This window comes from Anabrus simplex, chromosome 3 (assembly GCF_040414725.1).
Source record: "Anabrus simplex isolate iqAnaSimp1 chromosome 3, ASM4041472v1, whole genome shotgun sequence".
NCBI classification, from domain to species: domain Eukaryota; kingdom Metazoa; phylum Arthropoda; class Insecta; order Orthoptera; family Tettigoniidae; genus Anabrus; species Anabrus simplex.
This window is the reverse complement of record NC_090267.1, coordinates 45,511,485-45,538,679: the sequence shown is the minus strand read 5'-3', so window position 1 is coordinate 45,538,679 and position 27,195 is coordinate 45,511,485. Positions and strand designations below refer to the sequence as shown.

General features: G+C 41.0%; 1 protein-coding gene across 1 annotated transcript in view; it reads left to right on the top strand.

Annotated features, from left to right (window-relative positions):
- Positions 1-27,195, top strand: part of LOC136866643 (nose resistant to fluoxetine protein 6) — a 323,272-nt gene that overhangs the window by 250,217 nt on the left and 45,860 nt on the right. Inside the window, exon 11 of the mRNA XM_068226990.1 lies at positions 24,322-24,464. Within this exon, the coding sequence (XP_068083091.1) occupies positions 24,322-24,464 (143 nt within the window). The remainder of the gene's footprint in view (positions 1-24,321; positions 24,465-27,195) is intronic.

Here is a 27,195-nt window from a genome sequence, read left to right as displayed (position 1 = left end):
TAAATGGTGGTGGTGATTACTGTTTTAAGAGGAAGTGTTACTGGGCAGCCATTTTCTAATAACACAAATCAAAGGGAAAAACATGGAAGATAATCCGACACGTCAAGAAATTTGAAGGTGTTAGCCAATGAAAGACAAGGGCCAAGAAGGGCGTGAAAATGATAGACTCCCTATGCTTGTTAGGGGCTTTACGTCGCACCGACACAGATAGGTCTTATGGCGACGATGGTATAGGAAAGGCCTAGGAGTTGGAAGGAAGCGGCCGTGGCCTTAATTAAGGTACAGCCCCAGCATTTGCCTGGTGTGAAAATGGGAAACCACGGAAAACCATCTTCAGGGCTGCCGATAGTGGGATTCGAACCTACTATCTCCCGGATGCAAGCTCACAGCCGAGCGCCTCTACGCGCACGGCCAACTCGCCCGGTGATAGACTCCCTAGGCTTCGAATGCTCTAATAGCCTCGGGGTCGGAAAGAACAAGAGTTGAACAAGGGACGTTGGATAGGTTAGAGAAAAGTGAGGAGCGTGGCGCAAATAAGTGGAAGCAAGGGCCCCGTGGTCACCAATCCACGCTCCCAAGTTCAGAGCCCTGGGGGCCCTTTTAATCCCCTCTTAATACAGGAAGGGGGGATACTTTGGGAGTTATTGTACCGCCCCCATCCACGGGGGGAAGTAACTCACTAATTAAAAACTCGCAAAAAAAAAATATTGGACGGGATTACCAGGTTATTGTAAAACAGGATGTCCGAGCAATATCGTATCACATTAAAATCATGTTCGTTCCGCCTGATCAGCAGCTATAACAAGAAACTGTTGTAAACCAACCATAAGATTAATGCCCAACATACGCCTATGATTTATTTATTTATTTATTTATTTATTTACTCATGTCTGTACATGGCGGGGCTCAGGCTCGAATAACACCATAGAGTCTGCTCAAGGCTTAATGTCGCCATCCGACGGACGAATCACTCTCACTCCATATGAGCACTGTGGAGAGGTTTGGAATTGAATGCGGGCTTTTGGCACGCAATCGAGTGATTAAAAATTGCAGAGCACCACCTCTCCTACTCTCAACATTCTCATGGTAAAAATCTGTTTCCACTAATGAGACTTGAACTGGCTAATCAGAGACCACAGAGACTCGACGCCTTAATGACCGTAGCCATCAGGCAGGCTAAAACTAGAGGCTTCATATAATCGATATTGAACCGAGCAAATAGCTATGCAGTTTGGGTCACACGGCTGTCAGCTTGCATTCGGGAGATGGTGGGTTCGAACCTCACAGTCGGCAGTCCTGAAGATGGTTTCCGTGGTTTCCCATTTTAACACCAGGCAAATGTTGGGCCTGAACCATAATTAATACCACAATCGCTTCCTTCCCTGTCCTAGCCCTTTCCTATCGCATCATCGCCGTAAGAAATATCTGTGTCCGTGGAACATAAAGCAGATAGTAAAATAAATAAATAAATAAATAAATAAATAAATAAATAAATAAATAAATAAATAAATAGTCCGCCTCTGTGGTGTAGTGGTTAGTGTGATAAGGCCCGGGTTAGATTCCCGGCTCTGCCACGCAATTTGAAAAGTGGTACGAGGGCTGGGACGGGGTCCACTCATCCTCGGGAGGTCAACTGCGTAGAGATTTGTTCGATTCCCATCTCAGCCATCCTCGAAGTGGTTTTCTGTGGTTTCCCACTTTTCCGGTCAAATGCCGGGATGGTAACTAACTTAAGAACACGGCCGCTTCCTTCTCTATTCATTGTCTTTCGCTTCCAAACTTCCCATCCTTCCCCCCACAAGGCCCCTTTCCAGCATAGCAGATGAGGCCACCGGGGCGAGGTACTGGTCCTCCTGCCCTGTTGTATACCCGACCCAAGGTCTTACGCTCCAGGACACTGTTCCTCAAGGGGTATAGGTGGGATCCCTCGTGTAGTCCGAGGTCAAAGCCAACCCTGGAGGGTAAACAGATTAAGAAAAACAAGAAGAATAAATAAATAACGAATTTTGAAAGTAGAGTTTTGTAAATTGATTCCACAAATTATATCCGACAATTTGCACTTGGATATTTTCGTATGGATTATTCATTCTTGGACTTTTACTCCATGGACATTTTTAGTTTTCCCTTTGGACATTTTTATTTTTTCAATATTTTAAATATAGACGTGTTTCCTAGGACATTATAATCTGGAAGGGGAGGATAATGAAAAGTGGGCAGGAATCTTCAATCGAAGAATAAGGGAGAATCTAATTAAAAAGTGGCCGGGGAGAGGGGGGGAGGCGAAGCTTAACTTACCCCTGATATTCCCTGACACCGCCATATAAGAAGAAAATGGAATGTGATAACCTGCAATGTTGTGAGCTTCCTAAACTTACCGAAAATATAATTCCAATAACTGATTATTAACCTACTGTTAGTTCAGGTATGCCATGTCTCTTCTGCAGCCCCTCATTACCGTTAGATGGCATTTCTGCTGCAACTATAAAAGCTAACTGATGATGTGTAAGATAGATACAGTCGAAACCGGTTATAACGACTCCCAAGTGACCGCCAATTAACGCTCGTTATAGGCGGTCTTTTACTTTTTGCTAAAAAATATCACATCTGTACGTCCTAGACTGCACATTTGCATGGTTAATTAACAGAATAAGTTAAAATTTCATAAACTGTAAGCGAAATAAGTGCTGTACCGGTACTTGAAAAACAGTACTTATGGAGTGGGACTGAGAGGAATATTCCTTCTAATGTTTATACAGTACATACAGCAATAATATGTCAGCAAAATGTAAAGTAATAACTGAGGAAAGAAATAGCAACGATGTAAATGGATCAATAATGTCGCATACGATCTTGGCTAATAAATGAGATGTTCACTCTGTCCTTCCTAACTGTAGGAATCCTTCAGTGTGATACACCCAAATATTTCGTGATGCTGACATTTGTTTTCCCATTTTGTAACCACCATACTATTTGTGAATTGTCTTCAATATTAAACATTTTCCCAATCAATCAATCAATCAATCAATCAATCAATCAATCAATCAATCAATCAATCAATCAATCAATCAATCAATCAATCAATCAATCAATCAATCAATCAATCAATCAATCAATCAATCAATCAATCAATCAATCAATCAATCAATCAATCAATCAATCAATCAATCAATCAATCAATCACTACGTCTCCGTATTCAGGGCAATCGCCCAGGTGGCAGATTCCCTACCTGTTATTTTCCTAGCCTTTTCTTAAATGACTGCAAATAAATTGGAAATGTATTGAACATCTCCCTTGGTAAATTATTTCAATCCCTCACTCCCCTTCCTATAAATTAATATTTACCCCAATTTCTCTTCTTGAATTCCAACATTATCTTCATATTGTGATCTTTCCTACTTTTAAACCCACCACTCAAACTTATTCGTCTACTGATGTCATTCCACGCCATCTCTGCACTGATAGCTCACAGCATACCACTTAGTCGAGCTGCTCGTCTCCTTTCTCCCAAGTCTTCCCAGCCCAAACTTTGCAACAATTTTGCAACGCTACTCTTTTGTCGGAAATCACCCAGAATAAATCGAGCTGCTTTTCTTTGGATTTTCCCAGTACTTGACTCAAGTAATGCTGTTGAGGGTCCCAAACACTGGAACCATATTCTAGTTGGGGTCTCACCAGAGATTTATATCCCTCTCCTTTACAACCCTACTACACTACAACCCCTAAATACTCTCATAACCATGTGCACAGACCTGTACCCTTTATTTGCAATCAAATTTATATGATTAACGCGCACAGCGTGGCGCCGTGGTTTAGTTGGTTAAAGCACCTGTCTAATAAACAGAAGATCGAGGGTTCGAATCCCTCCGGTCCCGTGCAGCATTCTTATTGTTCGCCTCTGTGGTGTAGTGGTTAGTGTGATTAGCTGCCACCCCCGGAGACCCGCGTTCGATTTCCGGCTCTGCCACGAAATTTGAAAAGTGGTACGATGGCTGGAACGGGGTCCACTCAGCCTCGGGAGGTCAACTGGGTAGAGGGGGTTCGATTCCTTCCTCAGCCATCCTGGAAGTTGTTTTCCGTTGTTTCCCATTTAAGGCCACGGCCGCTTCCTTCCCTCTTCCTTGACTATGCTTTCTAATCTTCCCATCCCCCACAACCCTGTTCACCATAGCAGGTGAGGCCGCCTGGGCGAGGTACTGGTCATTCTCCCCAGTTGTATTCCCGACCCAATGTTTCACGCTCCAGGACACTGCCCTCGAGGCGGTAGAGGTGGAATCCCTCGCTGAGTACGAGTGTAAAACCAACCCTGGAGGGTAAGCAGATTAAGAAAGAAAGAAAGAAAGGAATTTATGTGATTACCCCAATGAAGATCTTTCCTTACATTAACGCCTAGGTACTTAGAATGATCCACAAAAGGAACTTTCATCCCATCAATGCATTAATTAAAACAGAGGACTTTTCCTATTTGTGAAACTCACAACCTGACTTTTAACCCCGTTTATCATCATACCATTGCCTACCGTCCATCCCACAACATTATCGAGGTCATTTTGCAGTTGCTCACAATCTTGTAACTTACCTACTCTGTACAGAACAAAATCATCTGCAAAATGCCTTAACTCTGATTCCACTTCTTTACAATGTTTTGTGACATCTTCACAGTGATGCTTGCCTTGACTAATTAACAGACAGACTGAGTTTAAAAATTAAAATCTATTGAAAAAGGGAGTTTGAAAATAGGCCTTACAGTACTGTGCCGTTTCTATATGACGTAGGAGAAAACAGCACGAGTACTGGTGCAGGAAACCAAGACAGGTAGGTCTCACGAACATGGCACCGGAGTAGTCTTGACATGTGTCTATCTATATACCAGGTGGCTCACGGACGCCTTACTTTCTACTTATAAATGTCCCGCATGCATAAGTGTTGTGTGGGGTGTCTACCAACTGATTTTAACAAGGGAACTACTGCCAGCGGGCAGGTTACGTCAGAATATGAAGAGATAAGAAACAGAGCCACACTCGCAGCATGTTACTCAGCGTTGCCGGTCGAATGCACCCCTTGCACTAGTAAACATCGTTTCCGACCGCATAGTTCTAGGCTGGTGTATGCTACAGCCGCACTGTATTTGCTGTCTGCATATCGGCAGTAGCTAGTGTGATCAGCAGTGGTGAATACATAGACATTTTAATCAGGACAACCTGGTCGGAATGCAACAGAAGCTCCAAACAGACGTACGCCTTCTACACACATATTTCGCAGAAACAGTATTCGTTTTTGTTCCATGCAATCATCTCTTTTATCGAGTTGAATGTCTACACGTGTATAAATTAATAAGTTATTAGATTTCATTTACTGCATCTGTGGCGTGTCTACAAACAGTAGCAGCGGTTAGGGGATGGGGTGAGGAGGGACAGTCGCTCCCACCCGCACTTTGTAGAGTAAATATGACATTTATTCCATTTTAGCCTGCTGGAACTAGGAATTATTTTTAAAAGGCTATTTGTACAAGCCTTGTTGTCTTATATGCTAAATCTTTCCTTTATTGTATAGCGCTACGGCAAGTAGTGGAGACGTTGCATGTGCTGTGAGGAAGGATAGTAGGGGTACAATTTTAATTTTAATTTTTTTTTTTTTTTTGCCAGTTGCTTTACGTCGCTCCGACACAGATAGGTCTTATGGCGACGATGGGATGGGAAAGGGCCAGGAGTGGGAAGGAAGCGGCCGTGGCCTTAATTAAGGTACAGCCCCAGCATTTGCCTGGTGTGAAAATGGGAAACCACGGAAAACCATTTTCAGGGCTGCCGACAGTGGGGTTCGAACCTACTATCTCCCGAATACTGGATACTGGCCGCACTTAAGCGACTTCAGCTATCGAGCTCGTTACAAATATTTTGCCGAGGTCGTGGCCACTGACTTATAATTCATCCGCTTGCCGCGCTCATTCGTCAGTCTGGCAGTCTCTTTATTGTCTGTTAGTTTCTTAGTGTGTATTCAAATACTAAATGATTATTAATTGCATAATCATGCCGTACATCTATGTAATTGTACAGGGCGATCTGGCCGTGGGGTTACGGGCGCACAGTTGTGATCTTGCACTCGGGAGATAGTGGTTTCGAATCCCATTGTCGACACCACTGAAGATGGTTTTCTGTGGTATCCCATTTTCATACCAGGCAAACGCTGAGGCTGTACCTTAATTAAGGCCACGGTTGCTTCCTTCCCATAAGTTCTATCTGTGTCGGTGCGACATAAAGTCAATTGTAAAAACAGACATAGGCCTATTTAATTGTAATTGTAATTTCAACGCGGGAGAATACCAACTTTACATTCACCGGGTCCGCCTCTGTGGTGTAGTGGTTAGCGTGATTAGCTGCCACCCACGGAGGTCCGGGTTCGATTCCCGGCTCTGCCACGAAATTTGAAAAGTGGTACGAGGGCTGGAACGGGGTCCACGCAGCCTCGGGAGGTCAACTGAGTAGAGGTGGGTTCGATTCCCACCTCAGCCATCCTGGAAGTGGTTTTCCGTGGTTTCCCACTTCTCCTCCAGGCGAATGCCGGGATGGTACCTAACTTAAGGCCACGGCCGCTTCCTTCCCTCTTTCTTGCCTGTCCCATCCAAACTTCCCATCCCTCCACAGGGTCCCCGTTCAGCATAGCAGGCGAGGCCGCCTGGGCGAGGTACTGGTCATTCTCCCCAGTTGTATCCCTGACCCAAAGTCTGCATCTCCAGGACACTGCCCTTGAGGCGGTAGAGGTGGGATCCCTGGCTGAGTCCGAGGGAAAAACCGACCCTGGAGGGTAAACAGATTACGAACGAACGAACATTCACCGGACTAAATTTTTTATTTGTATTATGCTTTTTTATATGTAATTAATCAGCCCCGTGGACTAGGCCCATTCGTAATAATAGTTTTTTTGATATTTTGATTCAATGCTGTATAATAAAATTTTCACCAGGTCTCATTACGGGGCATTTACTTAATAAATAACAAAACACAAAGAAATAACTTAGGAACGTTGGTATTAGCTCCTGTTGCAATACAATTACAAATTAATATTTATTTTTTTACAATTGGCTTTACGTCGCACCGACACAGATAGGATTTATGGTGACGATGAGACAGAAAAGGGCTACGCGTGGAAAGGAAGTGACCGTGGCCTTAAATGAGGTATAGCCCCTGCACTTGCCTGGTGTGAAAATGGGAAACCACGGACAACCATCTTCAGGGCTGCTGACAGTGGGATTCGAAACTTCTATCTCCCGAGTGCAAACTCAGAGCTTCATGCCCGTAACCCCACCGCCACCTCGCCCGGTATTATTACATAGAAGTACGGCATGATTATGCAATTAAAAATAATTTAGTATTTGAATACTCACTAAGAAACTAACAGACACTAAAGAGACTGCCAGACTGATGAATGCGCGCAACAAGTGGGTGAATTATAACTCAGTGGCCACGACCTCGGCAAACAATATATAAGTTACCCCTACTATCCTTCCTCACAGCACAGGCCAAGTCTCCATTACTTGCCGTAGTCATCATTATCATCATCTGTTTAACCTCCAGTTTCGGCTTTTCCCTCGGACTCAGCGAGGGATCCCACCTCTACTGCCTCAAGGGCAGTGTCCCGGAGCTTCAGACTCTTGGTCGGGGGATAGAACTGGGGAGAATGACCAGTACCTCGCCAAGTACCAGTACCTGCTATGCTGAACAGGGGCCTTGTGGAGGGATGGGAAGATTGGAAGGGATAGGCAAGGAAGAGGGGAAGGAAGCGGCCGTGGCCTTAAGTTAGGTACCATCCCGGCATTCGCCTGGAGGAGAAGTGGGGAACCACGGAAAACCACTTCCAGGAGGGCTGAGGTGGGAATCGAACCCACCTCTACTCAGTTCAGCTCCCGAGGCTGAGTGCACCCGGTTCCAGCCATCGTACCACTTTTCAAATTTCGTGGCAGAGCCGGGAATCGAACCCGGACCTCCGGGTTTGGCAGCTAATCAACTGCCGTAGTGCTATACAAATTGGTTAGCGGCGACTAACAGCTTTTTGTGCGTATTTTCGTCAATAAATATGTTAATAATTAAAGAAAATAAACGAAGGAATTAGCAGATAAGTTAACAAGGTTTGTACAAACAGCTTTTTAAAATAATTCCTAGTTCCAGCTGGCTAAAGTGGAATGAAAATGTAATGTGTACTCCACAAAGTGGAGGGGGGAGGGTGACTGTCCCTCCTCACCGCACCTCCTAATCGCCGCTACCGTTTGTAGACACGCCAAAGGTGTAGAAAAAGAAATCTAATAACTTATTTATTTATACAAGTGTAGACATCCCACTGGATGGAAGAGTTGCATGTATGAAACAAAAACTAATACTGTTCGGTGAAGTACGTATGTAGAAGGCATACGTCTGTTTGGAGCTTCTGTTGCATTCCGACCAGATTGTCCAGATTAAAATAATGTCTGTGTATTCACCGCTGCTGATCACACTAGCTACTGCCGATATGCAGACAGCAAATACAGTGCGGCTGTAGCATACACTAGCCTAGAACTATGCGGTCGAAAACGATGTTACTAATGCAAGGGGTGCATTCGACCGGCAACGCTGAGTAACATGCTGCGAGTGTGACTGTTTCTTATCTCTTCATATTCTGACGTAACCTGCCCACTGGCAGTAGTTCCCCTGTTAAAATCAGTTGGTAGACACACCACACATCACTTATGCATGCTGGACATTTATAAGTAGAAAGTACGGCGTCCGTGAGCCACCTGGTATATCGCGATTGAAAAAAGTCAATTGTGAAGGAATGCACTCTGTTAACATTTTAAGCTCATAGTTGTACAACTTTAATTATGTAAAAATAATTTTTGGGGCTGCCTGGCCGAGGCGGTAAAGGCGTGCTCGGTTCGCCCGGAAGAACGTGGGTTCGAATCCCCGTCAGGAAGTCGTAAAATTTTAGAAACGAGATTTCCACTTCCGGAGGTGCATGTGGCGCTGAGGTTCACTCAGCTTACACCGAAAATGAGTACCAGGTTAATTCCTGGGGGCAAAGGCAGCCGGGCGTAGAGCTAACCACTGGAAGCCTTTACCTTTCACTCCTCCAAGGGCCTTCATGGCCTATACGGAGTTGACTTTGTCTTTGTTTTAGTGATAATTTTAAGTACTATATGGTTTGTAATTTGTTATTTCACAAGACGAAACCAACGGAAACGCAGATAAATAGATGTTACACACTGTAATATATCGATATTATATAAGTACGGTGGTGGCGACATGTAGGTAGTAATTAGCAGAAGTGTATTCCTTGAAATGGTAATTGATGTTCTAAGAATATTCCGTTTCATGTCTTTGTTGTAATGAGAAAACTATAAAGTAGATTATTATTGAGAAGTTTTGAGAGATACAAAAGTGATTTCCAAGTTGATATCACGAAAGACTTACGAAAAGCGGAAGTATTGGAAATGTCCAATAGAATATACTATTATATTAGCTTGTTAATCTTACTCAAGACTGTTACAGGCATATTCTGTTCGAGAAGAACGTATGTTTATTTGGAAAACACGAAGAAATAACGAGATGGAGTGCTAATATGTAAAAGTGGGCCTTAACCGCAGTAAATAATGTACTTTCATGTAGTTTTCTTTTCTTTTATAGTAGTAGTATGCAATTTACCGTAGTATTAAATGTCCTGTAGTAGTTCGATTTGATATGGAGCATACATACAATAGGTAATGGTGCATTTTATAGTAATTCAACATTTTGCGATCCGTACATATACCGGTTGGCTCCTGAACACCGTACTTTCTACTTATAAATGCCCCGCAAGCACAAATGATGAATGGGATATCTACCAACTGATTTTCACAGGGGAACTACTGCCAGCGGGCAGGTTACGTCAGAATTTGAAGAGATATGAAACGGAGTGTCACTCGCAGCATGTTACTCAGCGTTACCGATCTAATGCACCCCTTGCATTAGTAAACATCGTTTCCGACCGCATAGTTCTAGGCTGGTGTATGGTACAGCCGCACTGTATTTGTTGTATGCGTATCGGCAATGGCTAGTGTGATCAGCAGCGTTGAATACACAGACATTATTTTAAAGTGGACAATCTGGTCGGAGTGCAACAGAAGCTCCAAATAGACGTATGCCTTCTACATACATATTTCGCCGAACAGTATTGTACCGTACCCAGGGGTAGTAACCCTCTAGGACTATGCCTCCATTTCCTGATTAAACATCCGACTAACTCAGGGTTGGACAGAGAAATGAGTTGATTGTAGAGGGTAAGTCTAAATGTCGCAGTTTATCACTTAACTATAAGTATATGACAGGAATGATGCAGGTTTATCTCGAATGAGAAACGATAATATGGGGTAAAATGAATTTATTCTATAAAATAACCCCGAATCATACTATCAAAAAATAAAAATCCAAAAATAAAATGAGAATGAAGTTGTCAAAGAAATAAAATTAAAATAAATATGGAAAACAAACGTTAATTACGGAAAAAAAATATATAATGAAAGTTCAAAAGTACAACATTTAAAGTATTTGTGAGCTTCAAAAAGACTTCACATTATTGTCCAATGTTCATGTTCATATTCGTATGGAGTAGCACGATTTTAAGTATCACAATAATACGGATTGAAATTCAGGGAAGTTGCCGCAATAATTATATTTAAACGAAAATTAAGACGCAATGGTACATGATATGAACTACGAAAAATACTAGTGGCATTTACCTACGCTATATTTTCAATAAATGCAACATAATTAAAATATCTCAAATATTTCCATGGGATTAGGAAAGAGAAAGCTTATATACTACACTGACTCGACGTGAAACGCGGTTAATCAAAGGATCTAGTAAGAATTGGATTGACCAAAAACATTCACTCAGCACTCGGGCTGTTCTCCATTAAACAACAAGACAACATATCAAAACATCATGAAATTGCACAAAACACCATCCTGTAAGGGAAAACAAGTAATATACTTTAATAAACACGTGGAAAGCAATGGGCAACATGGCGTTCCTCCGCTGCATTTGCGCACCAGAAAGTGCCTTCCTTCTGTCACATATTTCCTGCTTTGCAGTGGGCTGAAAAGAAATGTTAAAACTCAATACTGCTCTGGGGAATTGGTCACTGTTCCGACAAGATTGTGTTACGGAAACAACATCTCATTTCACACTGTCTATATAAACACGGCTGATAAGCTAAACTGTAAGGCGACCTCGTATCTCATCATCAGCTCGGAGATTCACATACACAATCGTATTTCTTGCCAGCATGCTATTAAATTCAACCCGTATATCATATCCACTGGCCTGACATTAATTTCCCTTCAATTCTGATTCTCAATAATATCTCAGAATACACTAACAGGCCTATTCTCGCTGCACACAATTCCTATAATGTCATCAGGCATACAATCGGCCTGCATAATCAACTTTATATATCAGCATGCATTACATTCTCTTGTATATCTTACAATCTCATCAGCCTTTCGCATTATAAATCAAGGTTCGATTCCCTCTCAAATCATTGTACTAAACAGTTTCCAACCCATATTAGAAGAATATTTTTTAGTCAACGGTGTATATACATCTCCACACGTGTCACAGCTCCTGAAATACATGCATCATGCATCCTATCTGTAACTAATCTTTCTAAATGGGAAAATGAATTTTACTCTCAAGCCGCAAGCGTTTAACTCGGAAAGTAGATGATATTGGCAATCTAATCCTTCTATCTCTAACATACAAAAATATAGGAATAACCCTAAGGTAAGTAACATGCATGTATCACCAATAAAACAAAGTAAATCCTAACATCTCCCTCAATATCCCACCTAACTAATCGTAAAGTAAAAGAAAAAAAATAGCGAAATCATGAGATCCCCTCCTATCCATATTTACAGCATCACAAATGTAAAATGGACACATACCGTCAGACAAAATTACATTAAAGAAAATTCCTACACTAAGCCTCACTAGTATTGATCATAATTCATATAACATGCCATTTACTTAAAAAAAAGCGCCATATCTTGGCAACTCCGTGGACATCGGCAGCAGTTCACATCCCCGCTCCGGTGGTGCTCTACTCCATCTTCAACACGTTTTCAACACATGGAAACAAATTTCTTTCTTCTGCCATCTTCTTTATGTAAGTTCCGGTACACTGCAACACACAAGACTTCTAGTAAATACCTCTTCACCGCTCTATGTGCACGTGCCGAATAAACCCTTGTCAGCTGTAAATTAAGCCAACATTAATATAACAGCACAAACACACGTAAGATTCATCATACAAATGTTAGGGTTAAGATAGTCATTTAGAGCGGCTCGCAGTTCGATACGAAAGTCCTTCGCGATACACGACCGACCCGAAAGCACAATGCGGATGACCGTGTCTCCTTCAGTCACCAGTCTGCGGCTGACATTTCTGTCTATTACTTTAGAATAAGAATTTGCGACATAGCGCAATTGGCAATTTATCATTGCACCAGTTTTCTTAGCACTCTTCACAAATAAATGCACTGTTTTTGGTCGATAAGACCTTACACTGTTAGATGTCTGCCCACGTGGCAACATTCGCACACATATAAAAGAACAGTATAGAACGATGTTCACTTCACGGCAACTCACACAATAAGAAGGACGCTCCCGATGAATGGGACGCTTAAGTAACTTAGCCAACGCCGTTGTAGCTAGGGGATTCCCGTATGTTCAAAAAAATCAACCAATCAGCGTGCTTGTTACCCACAATGACTTTGATATTAATTAAAATTATCATTAGCCACACTCCTAATCACTTAATAACGACTGAGATAATTACTATCACGTATTCCTTATTATTTCTCACTCTCAGACCTGTGGAAATCCATCAACTAACAGAACTGACTTCTCTACATCGATGTATTCTTCACACAGATATCCATGTTGGTTAACCTGGGATTTTAAATCCTCGCGGTCCAGAATTCATATTAGCCACACCATCGTTTCTTCATTGGCTGAATGCTCCTCTTTGCCAACGACTTCTACACGTGCCGAGATATGCTAACTCCTGGTAACGCTGAACATTTCCCACGGTCGCAAACAAGCTTCGCGCAACATACAGCGAATTTATGTCTCCATGGACTTCCGGTCTCAACTGTTCTGCAATCTGCTACTTTTCCAATGACTGACTGAAATTCACCTTGAAGTAATTATTTAATATGGCAAATATGTATTTGATTGTCTCTTATGGGCCGTGAGGATACGACTCAGTATTAGTTTTTGTTCCATACAATCAACTCTTTTATCGAGTGGAATGTCTACACGTGTATAAATTAATAAGTTATTAGGTTTCCTTTTGTGCATCTTTGGCGTGTCTACAAACAGTAGCGGCGATCAGGGGGTTGGGCGAGGAGGGACAGTCGCACCCCACCCCTACTTTGTGGAGTAAACATTACATTTTTACTCCACTTGAGCCAGCTGGAACTAGAAATTATTAAAGAAACTGTTTGTACAAACCTTGTTATCTTATCTGCTAATTCCTTCGTTTATTTTATTTAATTAATAACATAATTTTTGACGGAAATAAGCACAAAATGCTGTTCGTCGCGGCTAACCAATTTGTATAGCACTACGGCAGGTAGTGGAGACTTTGCACGTGCTGTGAGGAAGGGTAGCAGGGGTACAACTTTTTTTTGCCGAGGTCGTGGCCCCGGAGTTATAATTTACCCACTTGCCACGCGCATTCATCAGTCTGGCAGTCTCTTTAGTGTCTGTTAGTTTCTTCGTAAGTATTCAAATACTAAATGATTTTAATTACATAATCATGCCGTACTTCTATTTAATTATACCGGGTGAGGTGGCGCTGGGGTTACGGGCGCGCAGCTGTGAGCTTGCACTCGGGAGATACTGATTTCGAATCCCACTGTCGGCAGCCCTGAAGATGGTTTTCCGTGGTTTCCCATTTTCATACCCGGCAAATGCTGAGTCTGTACCTTAATTAAGGCCACTTCCTTCCCATAAGTTCTATCTGTTTCGGTGCGACGTAAAGTCAATTGTAAAAATAGATATATTTAATTGTAATTATAATTTCAACGCGAGAGAATACCAACTTTACTTTCACCGGACTAAATTATTTCGTTTGAATTATGTTATGTTATATGTAGATGTAATTAATCCGTCCCGTGGATTATTTGTAATAATTGTTTTTTTAGTTTTTGATTCAATGCTGTATAATAAAATTTTCAACAGGTCTCACAGACATACTACGGGGCAGGTTAAATGCATTTACTCAATAAATAACATAACACAAAGAAATAATTTAGCCCAGTGAAAGGAACATTGGTATTATCTCCCGCTGAAATACAATTACAACTGGTTTTACGTCGCACCGACATAGGTGGGATTTATGGCAACGATGGGACAGGAAAGGGCTACGCGTGGAAAGGAAGCGACCGTGGCCTTAAACAAGGTACACCGGGCGAGTTGGCCGTGCGCGTAGAGGCGCGCGGCTGTGAGCTTGCATCCGGGAGATAATAGGTTCGAATCCCACTATCGGCAGCCCTGAAGATGGTTTTCCGTGGTTTCCCATTTTCACACCAGGCAAATGCTGGGGCTGTACCTTAATTAAGGCCACGGCCGCTTCCTTCCAACTCCTAGGCCTTTCCTATCCCATCGTCGCCATAAGACCTATCTGTGTCGGTGCGACGTAAAGCCCCTAGCAAAAAAAATAAGGTATAGCCCCAGCACTTGCCTGGTGTGAAATTGGGAAACCACGGAAAACCATCTTCAAGGCTGCTGACAGTGGGATTCGAAACTACTATCTCCCGAGTGCAAGCTCAGAGCTGCCCACCCATAACGCCATGGCCACCTCACCCGGTATAATTAAATAGGAGTACGGCATGATTATGCAATTAAAATCATTTAGTATTTGAATACTCACGAAGAAACTAACAGACACTAAAGAGACTGCCAGGCTGATGAATGCCGCGTTAAGTGGGTAAATTATAACTCCGGCGCCACGACCTCGGCAAAAGAATATGTACCCTACTACCCTTCCTCACAGAACATGCAAAGTCTCCACTAGTTGCCGTAGTGCTATACGAATTGGTTAGCCGCGACGAACAGCATTTTGTGCGTATTTCCGTCAATAATTAGCCTATGTTAATAATTAAAGAAAAAAAGGAAGGAATTAGCAGATAAGACAACAAGGTTTGTACAAATAGCTTTTTTTTTTTAAATAATTCCTAGTTAGCTGGCTAAAGTGGAATAAAATGTAATCTTTACTCCACAAAGTGGGGGGGGGGGGCGACTGTCCCACCTCGCCCCTACCCCTAATCACCGCTACTGTTTGTAGACACGCCAAAGATGCACAAAAGGAAATCTAATAATTTATTAATTTATTCACGTGTAGACATTCCACTCGACGGAAGAGTTGCTTGTATGAAACAAAAACTAACACTGTTCGGTGACCGAGCTCGATAGCTGCAGTCGCTAAAGTGCGGCCAGTGTCTAGTATTCGGGAGATAGTAGGTTCGAACCCCACTGTCGGCAGCCCTGAAAATGGTTTTCCATGATTTCCCATTTCCACACCAGGCAAATGCTGGGGCCGTACCTTAATTAAGGCCACGGCCGCTTCCTTCCAACTCCTGGCCCTTTCCTGTCCCATCGTCGCCATAAGACATATCTGTGTCGGTGCGACGTAAAGCAACTAGCAAAAAAAAAATCCTGTTCGGTGCAGTACGTGTGTAGAAGGCATACGTCTGTTTGGAGCTTCTGCTGCATTCCGACCAGATTGTCCAGATTAAAATCATGTCTGTGTATTTGTCGCTGCTGATCACACTAGCTATTGCCGATATGCAGACAGCAAATATAGTGCGGCTGTACCATACACCAGCCTAGAACTATGCGGTCGAAAATGATATTTACTAATGCAAGGGGTGAATTAGACCGGTAGTGCTGAGTAACATGCTGCGAGCGACACTCCGTTTCTTATCTCTTCATATTCTGACGTAACCTGTCCGCTGGAGTAGTTTCCCCTGTGAAAATCAGTTGGTAGAGATCCCATTCATCATTTGTGCATGCGGGGCATTTATAAGTAGAAAGTGCGGCGTTCGGGAGCCACCTGGTATATCCGAGTATGGAACGTCGAAATTTAGACGTTAACAGGCGTGTGCGGGATCATTTGTTATAATGTACCGACCTGGATGGTCTCGATATTGAGTAAAATGATTGTTATTCCTTAATGAACAGTGCAACGTAAATACTTATGACGTGTAAGGATTTGTAGATCATTTATGTGGAAGTTGTTTAAGAAGTGCTAGCAATATAGGGGGAAATTGATTTGTTTTATGATGTGTGTTGCCATATGTGAACGTTATGAAGTGGTTACTGATTTAATGGTTAAGTATTGCTCGTAGCATGGCTTATAATAGAATATTTACGTTAGGTATAGCATAATATGGTGTCAAATACTGATATTACGCAGGTAAGTCGTGTAAGTGGTATTGCGCCCATACTGTGTCCAATAACGGCATAAATAAAATTGTCCGAGTACTCAGATCATCTCAGGGTATATTAACTGTAAAATTCGCTTAACATGAATCCAGAAGAGTGGTGCAATTACTTATAATTCGTGATCCAACGTTTTCGATGGACGTCTCCACACCTTTGCACCTAATTTAACGCTTTAGAAAGACGAGAGTCGCAATACATACTTATCAATAGACTATTCTAACATTTCAACCTATAAATAAATATATAACACATATTTTATCTGAACCAACTGTTTTATTAACATATTAATAAACTTAGGAAAGATAAATTTATATTAATGTTTTGTTTCATACTCCAAAAATCCAAATAAATATTATATAATTGTCTTTATGTATATCTCAGTTCTCTAATAACGATCACTTACAATCTTGACATGAGCTAACTGATGATCGAACACTTTTCTTTCATCATAACATGTCCACAGATATATATATATACTAGCGAATGTACCCGTGCTTCGCTACGGTATTTTACATTGTATTCGAATATCGAAGTAAATAGTGTGCATGCAGTAAATAAGATTGTTTTAAAATTGCATGTCTCTTAGCGTTATCCAAGAAAGAGTATGGGGAGGTCCCTGTACGTTGTTTCCAATGTAAAGTGTTTGTTACGGATTTGTGATATAACCGCAGGCTCACTTGCCTACTGGCATTCACAATCGAGTTGGGATGTTTACATTATAATTGCAGGCCCCATTGCCTACTACGCGGACAGAATCGATTTAGGGAGTTTTCGTTAAAATGGCACCCCCCTCTTTCCTACTTCCAGACAGATTACAGTTGAGGAGTTTCTATTATAATGGCAGGCAATTACCCTACTATCACTCGAAATTGAGTTGTTCAGTTGTCATTAAAATGCCAGGCCCATTTTCCTACTGCCAGCCAGCTTACTGCCAGTCACACCAAGTTGGTGAGTTTCCATCAAAATTATCAGGCCACTATGCCTAAAGCCAGTCACATTTTAGATGAGGACATTTCTTTATAATGGCGGCCACCCTTGCCTACTGCCAAACACAATCGGGTAGGGGAGTTTTAAACAAAACTGCATGCTCACTTACCTTCTGCAATCAAATCGAGAAGGGAACTATTCATTACAATTGTAGGCCTTCCTTACTAATGACAGTTACACAGGAGTTGGAGAAGGAACCCTTTCCTACTGCCAGTCAAAGTCGGTGTGGGGAGACAATATCAGATCCACCCTTTCTCGATCGCTCAAAATCGACATCAGTGAATATATATAGACCGACATACGAAAGTATATGCGTGTTTAAAATATTGAACACCTTCCTTTACAGATTAACTGCTACTAAACATACGTCATATCGACAAAGGATTATACCATAAGACACGCCGAATTTAGTGGCCTAAATGGCTGGTCCTGTGATATGTAATCTATTCTAGGGTCAGACTGAGTTAGAAACGTGGAACAGGGTAAAGGTTTTGTAAGATTATCTCACATTACATTACTTTTCGGATAATTATGTGACAGCTACATACATAGCATTTGGTCATATATGCCTACTGTGTGGGCCGATTTTCGTGAAGAGTATGATGATTCTGTATTTCATATAAGTAATTGAAAGTATGAATTATGCATGTGAAAATTACAAATTGACTTAACATCGATTAATAGAGAAAAATCTAACGTAAAAGGGATACAGATACGGCAAAAAGTCATAAGACCAAAGTTGTAGATCATTCCAAATTGAACGGAGATTGTGCAATCCGTTATGTGATAGGAATTTCCGAAGGTATGCACCATCATTAAAATTGCCTGCATATTTCGATATTCTTCGGGGATAAAAAGTGAAAAATTTAATGATGTAGGATGTTTTCCGTTCGTTACAGGCTAAAACGTATAATTTTGTCAAATTTCAATTATCTTCTTTTTCTTCTGGAGATGGTCATTATTACCCCTTAAACGGAAAGCTGTACGAAAATTTCGCCAAAATAGTCAGTGTAGAGGCACACAGACGTTACTATTTGATTTATATAGATAAGGAATTGCTCCATGTAAAACACCTTTTGGCCTATGTCCGCTGGACTTAACCTGCAAAAGTGACCATTTATGATATCTCCCTTATTAATCCTCCTGACGAAAAAATGCACATGAAAAAAAAGTGTTAGAGGTGGAATTCCATCACGTTTGGTCGATTTCCAGTCAGGTTGGTCTTGTTCTGTATATATTGTGGAAGAGTAAAATCACCATTTCGGTTCCCTATAAACCGCCAGTCCATTCCGGAACATGAAATGTTATTTACGTCTAAAACCTACCTTTGGACAGGTGGATGCTAAATATAAATTTTGGTTCGAATGTCTTCAGTAGTTTTCAAGTTGTAAGGAATACGCTTTACATGCACCCGCTCGTGAGTCAAGTCCGATGGGACTTGTACAGAAAAACGGTCCGTTAATGATATCTCCCTTATTAATCCTCGTGTCGAAATGATGCACATGAGAAAAAAGGATTAAAAATTAATTTCTACCAAGGTAGGTAGTTTTCCATTAAGTTTGGTTGTGTATATTTTGTGGAAGTGCAAAATCACTGTTTCGGTTTCGTATAAACCTCCAGTCAGTTCAGGGATTTAGAAACACTATTTGCCCTAAAACCTATCAAGGACAGGTGTATTCTAAATATGAGTCTTGGTGGAAATACATCCAGTAGTTCGTAGCACTCGCGTACATACGGCGTAATTAAGGAAGACAATAATACAGTTAAGAAAGTTGAAAGTAATAGAAAATGGATTATAACTGAGGACAGCCGGATAACGACAAATATGTAAATGCCAAGTGAATGTATTAGAAAATCAAATGCCCCTCAATAAATTATGCTAGTGTGAGTTATGCATATAATAAAGCGGTAACAGAGGAGAAATTTAGGTCCAGTGATTCTTAGGTAAACAAATAATAAGAAGATGACTAATGGTGTTATTACTTAATCTGTTCGAGGGCGGTTATAACATCCAACGATATTCCGCCTATATCCCGCAGATAAGCTGATTGACGCCTCTCTTGCCTTCTACCCAAGGAACAACCACGAATTTAAAAGCATGATGAGGAAAATGGCAATACGTTACTTCCCTGTTGGCATGCAGTCAGAGACGTTGCCATGGTAACCTGTAGGTTCGTTGTCGGTCTGTCGGTCACTCAATGCAGAGCATGATACCAGCGGAAAATAGTAAATTTTTCCGTCATGTGAAGAGTAAGGTAAATTATGAACATAACGAAAGTTGTTTATAATGAGGAGACGTTTCATGTACCGTAAACGAAGTTTACAGAAAATCAATAGTATAAGAGAAAATGGAGGAAAACCATTTTGGTTTTCCTATAAACCCCCATCTATTGGAATATTTTAAAATGATATGTATATCGAAACCTTCCACGGGATGAGTATACTCTAAATATGAAGTTTGGTTGAGATCTATCCAGCCGTTTCGATGTGACGGAGGAAAAACCATTCTGATTTTCCTATAAACCCCCGGTCTATTCAAAGATTTTAAAATAATATGCATATCGAAACCTTCCCCCGGATGAGTATACTCTAAATATGAAGTTTGGTTGTGATCTATCCAGCCGTTTCGACGTGATGGTGGAAAAACCAATCTGGTTTTCCTATAAACCCCCCGAGTATTCAAAGATTTTAAAATGATATGCATATCGAAACCTTCCCCGGGATGAGTATACTCTAAATATGAAGTTTGGATGAGATCTATCCAGCCGTTTCGACGTGATGGTGGAACAGACAAACAGACAGACAAACAGACAAACAGACAAACAAACAGACACGAAACGTAAAAACCACCGATTTGGTCTTGAGTGGACCTAAAACGGATAAATATCTGAAAAATTGGCAAAACAAAAGAAATTACAGACAGCGGACCCCCTACAATTTTATTTATATAGATTGAAAACTATTAACATCATTTTTTTGCTATTTGCTTTACGTCGCAACGATACATATAGGTCGAATGGCGACGATGGGACAGGAGAGGCCTAGGAATGGGAAGGAAGTGGCCGTGGCCTTAATTGAGGTACAGATCCAGCATTTACCTGGTGTGAATATGGAAAACCACGGAAAACCATCTTCAGGGCTACCGACAGTGGGGTTCGAACCCACTATCTCCCGATTACTGTATACTAGCCGCACTTGAGCGAGTGCAGCTATCGAGCTCGGTGAAAATTTGAAAACTAGAAAAGCGGCTGAAATTAAAAATATTTCTGGGGATATACTAAAGACAATGGGTTGGGGTAGTGTACAATATCTGAAGTACTTATTTGATTATTGTTTGGTTGAAGGAGTTATACCAAATGAATAGTGCTGCTATAGTAGCCCCTGTGTATAAAGGAAAGGGTGATAGACATAAAACTGAAAATTACAGGCCAGTAAGTTTGACATGCATTGCATGTAAGCTTTGGGAAGGCATTCTTTCTGATTATATTGGACATGTTTGCGAAATTAATAACTGGTTCGATAGAAGGCAGTTCGGTTTTGGGAAACGTTATTCCACTGAAGCTCATCTTGTAGGATTCCAGCAAGATATAGCAGATATTTTGGATTCAGGAGGTCAAATGGACTGTATCGCGATTGACCTGTCTAAAGCATTTGATAGGGTGGATCATGGGAGACTACTGGCAAAAATGAGTGCAATTGGACTGGGCAAGAGAGTGACTGAATGGATTGCTATATTTCTAGAAAATAGATCTCAGAGAATTAGAGTAGGCGAAGCTTTATCCGACCCTGTAATAATTAATAGGGGAATTCCTCAAGGCAGTATTATTGGACATTATGTTTTCTTATAAACATAAATGATATGAGTAAAGGGGTCGAACAGATGTGAGGCTTTTTGCGGATGATGTTATTCTGTATAGAGTAATAAACAAGTTACAAGATTGTGAGCAACTGCAAAATGATCTCGATAATGTTGTGAGATGGATAGTGGTGAATGGTATTATGATAAAAGTCAGGTTGTGAGTTTCGCAAATAACAAAAGTCCTCTCAGTTTTAATTACTGCGTTGATGGGGTGAAAGTTCCTTTTGGAAATCATTGTAAGTATCTGGGTGCAAATATAATGAAAGATCTTCATTGGGGTAATCACATAAATGGGATTGTAAATAAAGGATACAGATCTCTGCAAAATGGTTATAAGGGTGTTCAGGGGATGTAAACGAGAGGTCATATACGTCTCTGGTAAGACCCCAACTAGAGTATGGTTCCAGTGTATGGGACCCTCACCAGGATTATTTGATTCAAGAACTGCAGAAAAATCCAAAGAAAAGCAGCTCGATTTCTTCTGGGTGATTTCCGACAAAAGATTAGCGTTACAAAAATGTTGCAAAGTTTGGGCTGGGAAGAACTGGGAGAAAGAAGACGAGCTGCTCGACTAAGTGGTATGTTCCGAGCTTTCAGCAGAGAAATGGCGTGGAATGACATTAGTAGGCGAATAATTTTGAGTGGCGTCTTTAAAAGTAGGAAGGATCACAATATGATGGTAATTTTGCAATTTAAGAGGACAAATTGGAGCAAATATTCATTGATAGGAAGGGGAGTTAGGGATCAGAATAACTTACCAAGGGAGATGTTCAATCATTTTCCAATTCATTGAAATCATTTAATAAAAGGCTAAGAAAACAACAGATAGGGAATCTGCCACCTGGGCGACTGCCCTAAGTGCAGATCAGCATTAATTTATTGAATGATTGACTGAATATAGGTTAGTAGTAGCAGTTCATGGACTGTGTAGTAATTTGATTTATAGATTTGATATCATGTGATCTGTTGATTTTATTATTTAAATATGATTTGTTAAGTTGTTATTGTTTTATGTCATCTTATTCTTTATGTTTGTCCAACCCTTGTCCCGTTTCCATACGGGGTCGGGTATGCGGTGAGATGAAACAGTAGTAGCTGGTTTTTATGACCGGTTGCCTTTCCTGACGTCAACCTCAATGGAGGAGTCAATGAGATGAAATGAATGACGTGATATATGATAGCGAGGAGAGGGTGAAACCCGTTGCCGGCACATAGCCTACCACCAAGAGGTCTGCTCAACATCCGACGGACGAATCACCATCAACAGCGTCATATGCCCTCACTCCATATGAACACTGCACAATCTAGTGATTAGAAATTGTGTACCACCACCTCCCCTATCCTGCCGGCGAACATTCTGATGATGAAAATGTTTTCGACCAACGGGACTCGAACCGGCTAACCTCGGTGTCAGACCATTTTAGACTTCAGCGCCTTAACGATCATGGCCACCAGGCGGGCAAGTTCATCTTATTCTTCATATCATCCATTATTTTACTGTTAGGATAGATACTTGGCGGTATATGTGGAAGCTTTTTTGTGTTTAGTTTTATGTCTGTGCGAGCACCTTCAGGACAGTTTGTTTTGGGATAGGTTTTATTTTGAATTTCTAATCGTGAAAGAGCATTATTGTAGGACTAGGCGCAGGAAGCAAATGTAATCCATCAGAAAATTGGTCACATATAAAATGATAATTCCAACATATGGAACGGAATTATATTGAAGCTGAGTAAGGATTATTAAGACACATGTTATCATGTTCAGGCCCATTTATATTTACTGTAACCAAGTCATACATTTTTGCCGTAACAATTGAAAGAATAATAATATTAATGATTATTGTGAACTAGTTTTCCTATAAGTAATTTCAATAATTGGAATTTGATTGATGATGTAACGTTATCACTGCATTACACTGTATTAAGTTCAAATTGATAATTAATTGCAATTTCAACGTTTTAATTATCATACTTGGAAGTCACATCGAACCTTGGTATCGTCTTGACTTATTTAGGAAGTTTTCTTTGAATAATTTTTTTCCTATCCAGAATATCTCAGTCATTATTAATTTAACATAGGTATTATTAACAATCTGTGATAATCCATTTAACATTGAGTTTATTCTGATTTATGAGACAATGTCAACATCATTAATATAAACAACCTTGAGGAAAATATATTTCCAGCGATTGTGTGGGATATTAATGGTACATCAATGAACTTGAAATCAGATAACGTACACATTCGATTTAATTGGTTTAATACACAATGTTCTCAATTTGATATTTCAGTTGCCCAATAGAATTCCCAACGCAGCATGTTATCATCGTCACATTTCATCGACGATCAATTTTGGAGTGTAAATTGACATATCTAACTATCATTCGGGCACCATAACTAGCTGAGGCGTTCAATTTGCCGGAAGCCATCCCTTAGTAAGAAGAACCTGTCCAAGACCCTGAGTGTAGAGTGCTCGCGCCACCGGCGAGAAGGGTGCAGTACATTGTTGTCAGCAATCCCCAAAAGCGCAACAAACAAACAAACAAACAAACAAACAAACAAACAAACAAACAAACAAACAAACAAACAAACAAACAAAGAAACAAGCAAACAAACAAACAAACTTCAAGTTTGAACGTTATAGTCGGTACATTTCTCCGAAAATGCGATAAAAGTACACCGTTTATACGATATTATTATCATATACTAAGCGATGTCGTATTAAGCGATTTTTAAGTATATTTATATAGGAATTAGTCGTTAAAATGGATATCGCAATAAGCGATTTCGACTGTACATGTTTTAATATAATAACCACTTCATCTTGAAATTGAACATGCCATGGGAAATACCCAGATAGTTTACAGAGTGCTGTACACCTTGTGCCACGACCGGCTGTACAGTATACCAGCCATCGGTTAAAACTAGTTACTTTTTCTACAAACTGATATCTTTCTTACAGGTATTGTGAACAGCATTCTGAACGCTACACCATTCAGATCTCTCAGCCGCCTATCATATAGCATGTACCTGACTCACATGGTCGTCCAAATAGTCGCCAGTTCTCGAATACGAAATCCAATCTGGATGGACGAATTTCAACTGGTAAGTTCCCTCTTATTCATTTAGATTTAGTATCCTATTTTAAAACTATGAAAACATTATCCCTCAACAAGTGTGGGGTGGATTAGATCGCTGCAGCGCGCTAATTTTACTCTATGTTTTGCGCTTTTCCCGCCAGAAAATCTCAGTTCCCAGTAGCTTCCCTTTCTTTCGAGGCCAAATGATAGCGGATCGCTGTGCCACCCAGCTGTCTGTCTATAGCACGTGCTGCTGCAGGTGGAAATTACGAGAACCACTCGCAGACAGCTTCATCAACAGCTGACCATAAGAAACTGGAATACACATGACGTAAAGCCCGGATTTTTATGCAGTAACAGATTAGATTGCAAACTAATTTGTTTCGTAGGAAGTGTCGGCCACCCGCTCTTCCGTAATGCGGCAAGAGTAACATAAATTATAGGGGTTCTGATGGGCCGTACCCATCATGTTTATGCAAACCCCATAGCATAATCGTTGTGAAGGTAGACAATACTTGCTTCTCCCTTCAGTAAGTTTGCATTCTAACCTATTAATGCTTAAAAATCCGGGCTCTATACATGAGGTTCACATGCATTTATTCAATTATCCAACAGTGCTGTCTTCATTGATTTAAAAAAATCCAATACTGTAATATAGAGCTTTTGTTCGTAACCTCACGAAATGGATTTAAAAACTCGATAGATCTTAGCAGTATATCGCAAGAAGTAATTAGAAATTTATATATTTGAATTAATACAAAATAACCTTTTAACAATGTATTTTAACCGTTTTACAAATACGTTAAATATTATGAACAATTTATTATATCAATGTTATAAAAGTCTGTCTGTCTGTTAGGTCATCAGCCCAGAGGCTGGTTGGATCCTCAAATAGCACCACCAAAGGTTATGCGGGTGTACAGATGGATGCTTCGCATTTTAGGACAGACAGAATCCGGAATTCCGAGGTGTTGGATCGATTTGGAAAGAAGACTGAAGTCATGCTGACCATTAAAAGGCGGAAGCTGGAATACTTCGGCCATATAATGAGGAATGATAAGTAGAGAGTCCTGCAGCTTGTTATACAAGGAAGAATAGAAGGAGGTAGGATTCCTGGTAGACGACGAACTCTATGGATGAAGAACCTCGTGTTCTGCTATGGGTTGGACAAGATGTCTCTCTTCCGCGTCGCTGCATCCAAATCCAAGATGGCCATGTTGACCGCCGACCTTCGCTAGAAGATGGCACATTAAGAAGAAGAATATATGATCATTTTCTGCAAGTTCGGAATAATTTGTCCGATTGTTGTTGCATAAACACTCTGAAATACCCACTGTTACTATTTAGACGGACATGGCAACACACGCTGAGACAGCGATGATACCACCACGGCTACTTGATGCGTCATTCTAGCTAGCGCAGCGAGGAATCCAATCGACCGTGGTGATACGTGTTAACTTAAAATGTGCGCCACTCGTAGCGCAGAGGTTCATTTGCCCCATTAGTGCCCGGTACATGTAGCATTGGTTGGCATTTCGACCCGTAACACACCAAGCACGCATCTTATTCCGTCCATACTTTGATTTTGTTTTATTACCTCAACTATGAATTCTGGAGCTTTTGCACATGTTTTCTCTCTATCGAGTGGTACACCTGCCCCTATTCACTCAGTTCTATGCAACCCGCAGATTATGACCTAAACTTAAAACACTGACCTTGGCTAATCACAGCGATGTCTGGTCTTACTACGCTTTCTATAATTCGTTTATTCGTGTCAATGAAATCAGCATTAACGATAGAATACCGAATGGTCGTAAAGAATCGTGTAAATTACGTATCACAGAAACTTCATGTACAGATATTATGGTGCTTGAATGATTAGATTCAGTGTTGATATAACGGTGGCAGACGGCACCTTGCGATAGCCGAGCGTGCTTTCAGTTACAGACGAAAAGCATTACTCGTTAGTGGGAGGTTCGCGTCTGATATAGGAGGAATTTTTTATTTCGTAGTTAAATGTTCGTTTGAGTCGCGTTGCTGAAGACAAATCTAAATCATGATCAGTCCTCATGTTGCAGGTACTCTGTTATGTTTATTTCTAAGTAGCTATTAAAAGAGCTTTTTGCAGTAAAATAAGCTATTACCGGCAGAGATGCAATGGGCTTGTCCATGGCCATTCGATTAATGAAGGAAATTTTCAAAATAACCACCTTCTTCGTTAATGCATATCTGACCACGGTAGAGGTGAGTCATTCTTGCTTGCTGCAACTTGCGTAGTGGAACCTATGTGCTGTTTCATGTGCCCTACGTATGAAGTCCAGTCGTTCTTCGAGTCAAACGTGCTCTGTTGCTTGGTTGAATGGGTTTGTCATAACGCTGACAATAAATGCAGTGCGCTTCATTCGTTGTAGCTATTTGCCATATGAAAGTCGCATGTTATTATTCCCTTCTGATGTATGCTTTATTTTTAAAGGTCAAAAGTGGCTTTTTGTCCGTCTCTGTGGTATAGTGGTTAGTGTGATTAGCTGCCACCCATGGAGGCCACAGTTCGATTCCCGTCTCTGCCACGAAATTTGAAAAGTGGTACGAGGGCTGGAACGGGGTCCAGTCAGCCTCGGGAGGTCAACTGAGTAGAGGTGGGTTCGATTCCCACCTCAGCCATCCTCGAAGTGGTTTTCCGTGGTTTCCCACTTCTCCTCCAGGCAAATGCCAGGATTGTATCTATCTTAAGGCCACGCTCGCTTCCTTCCCTCTTC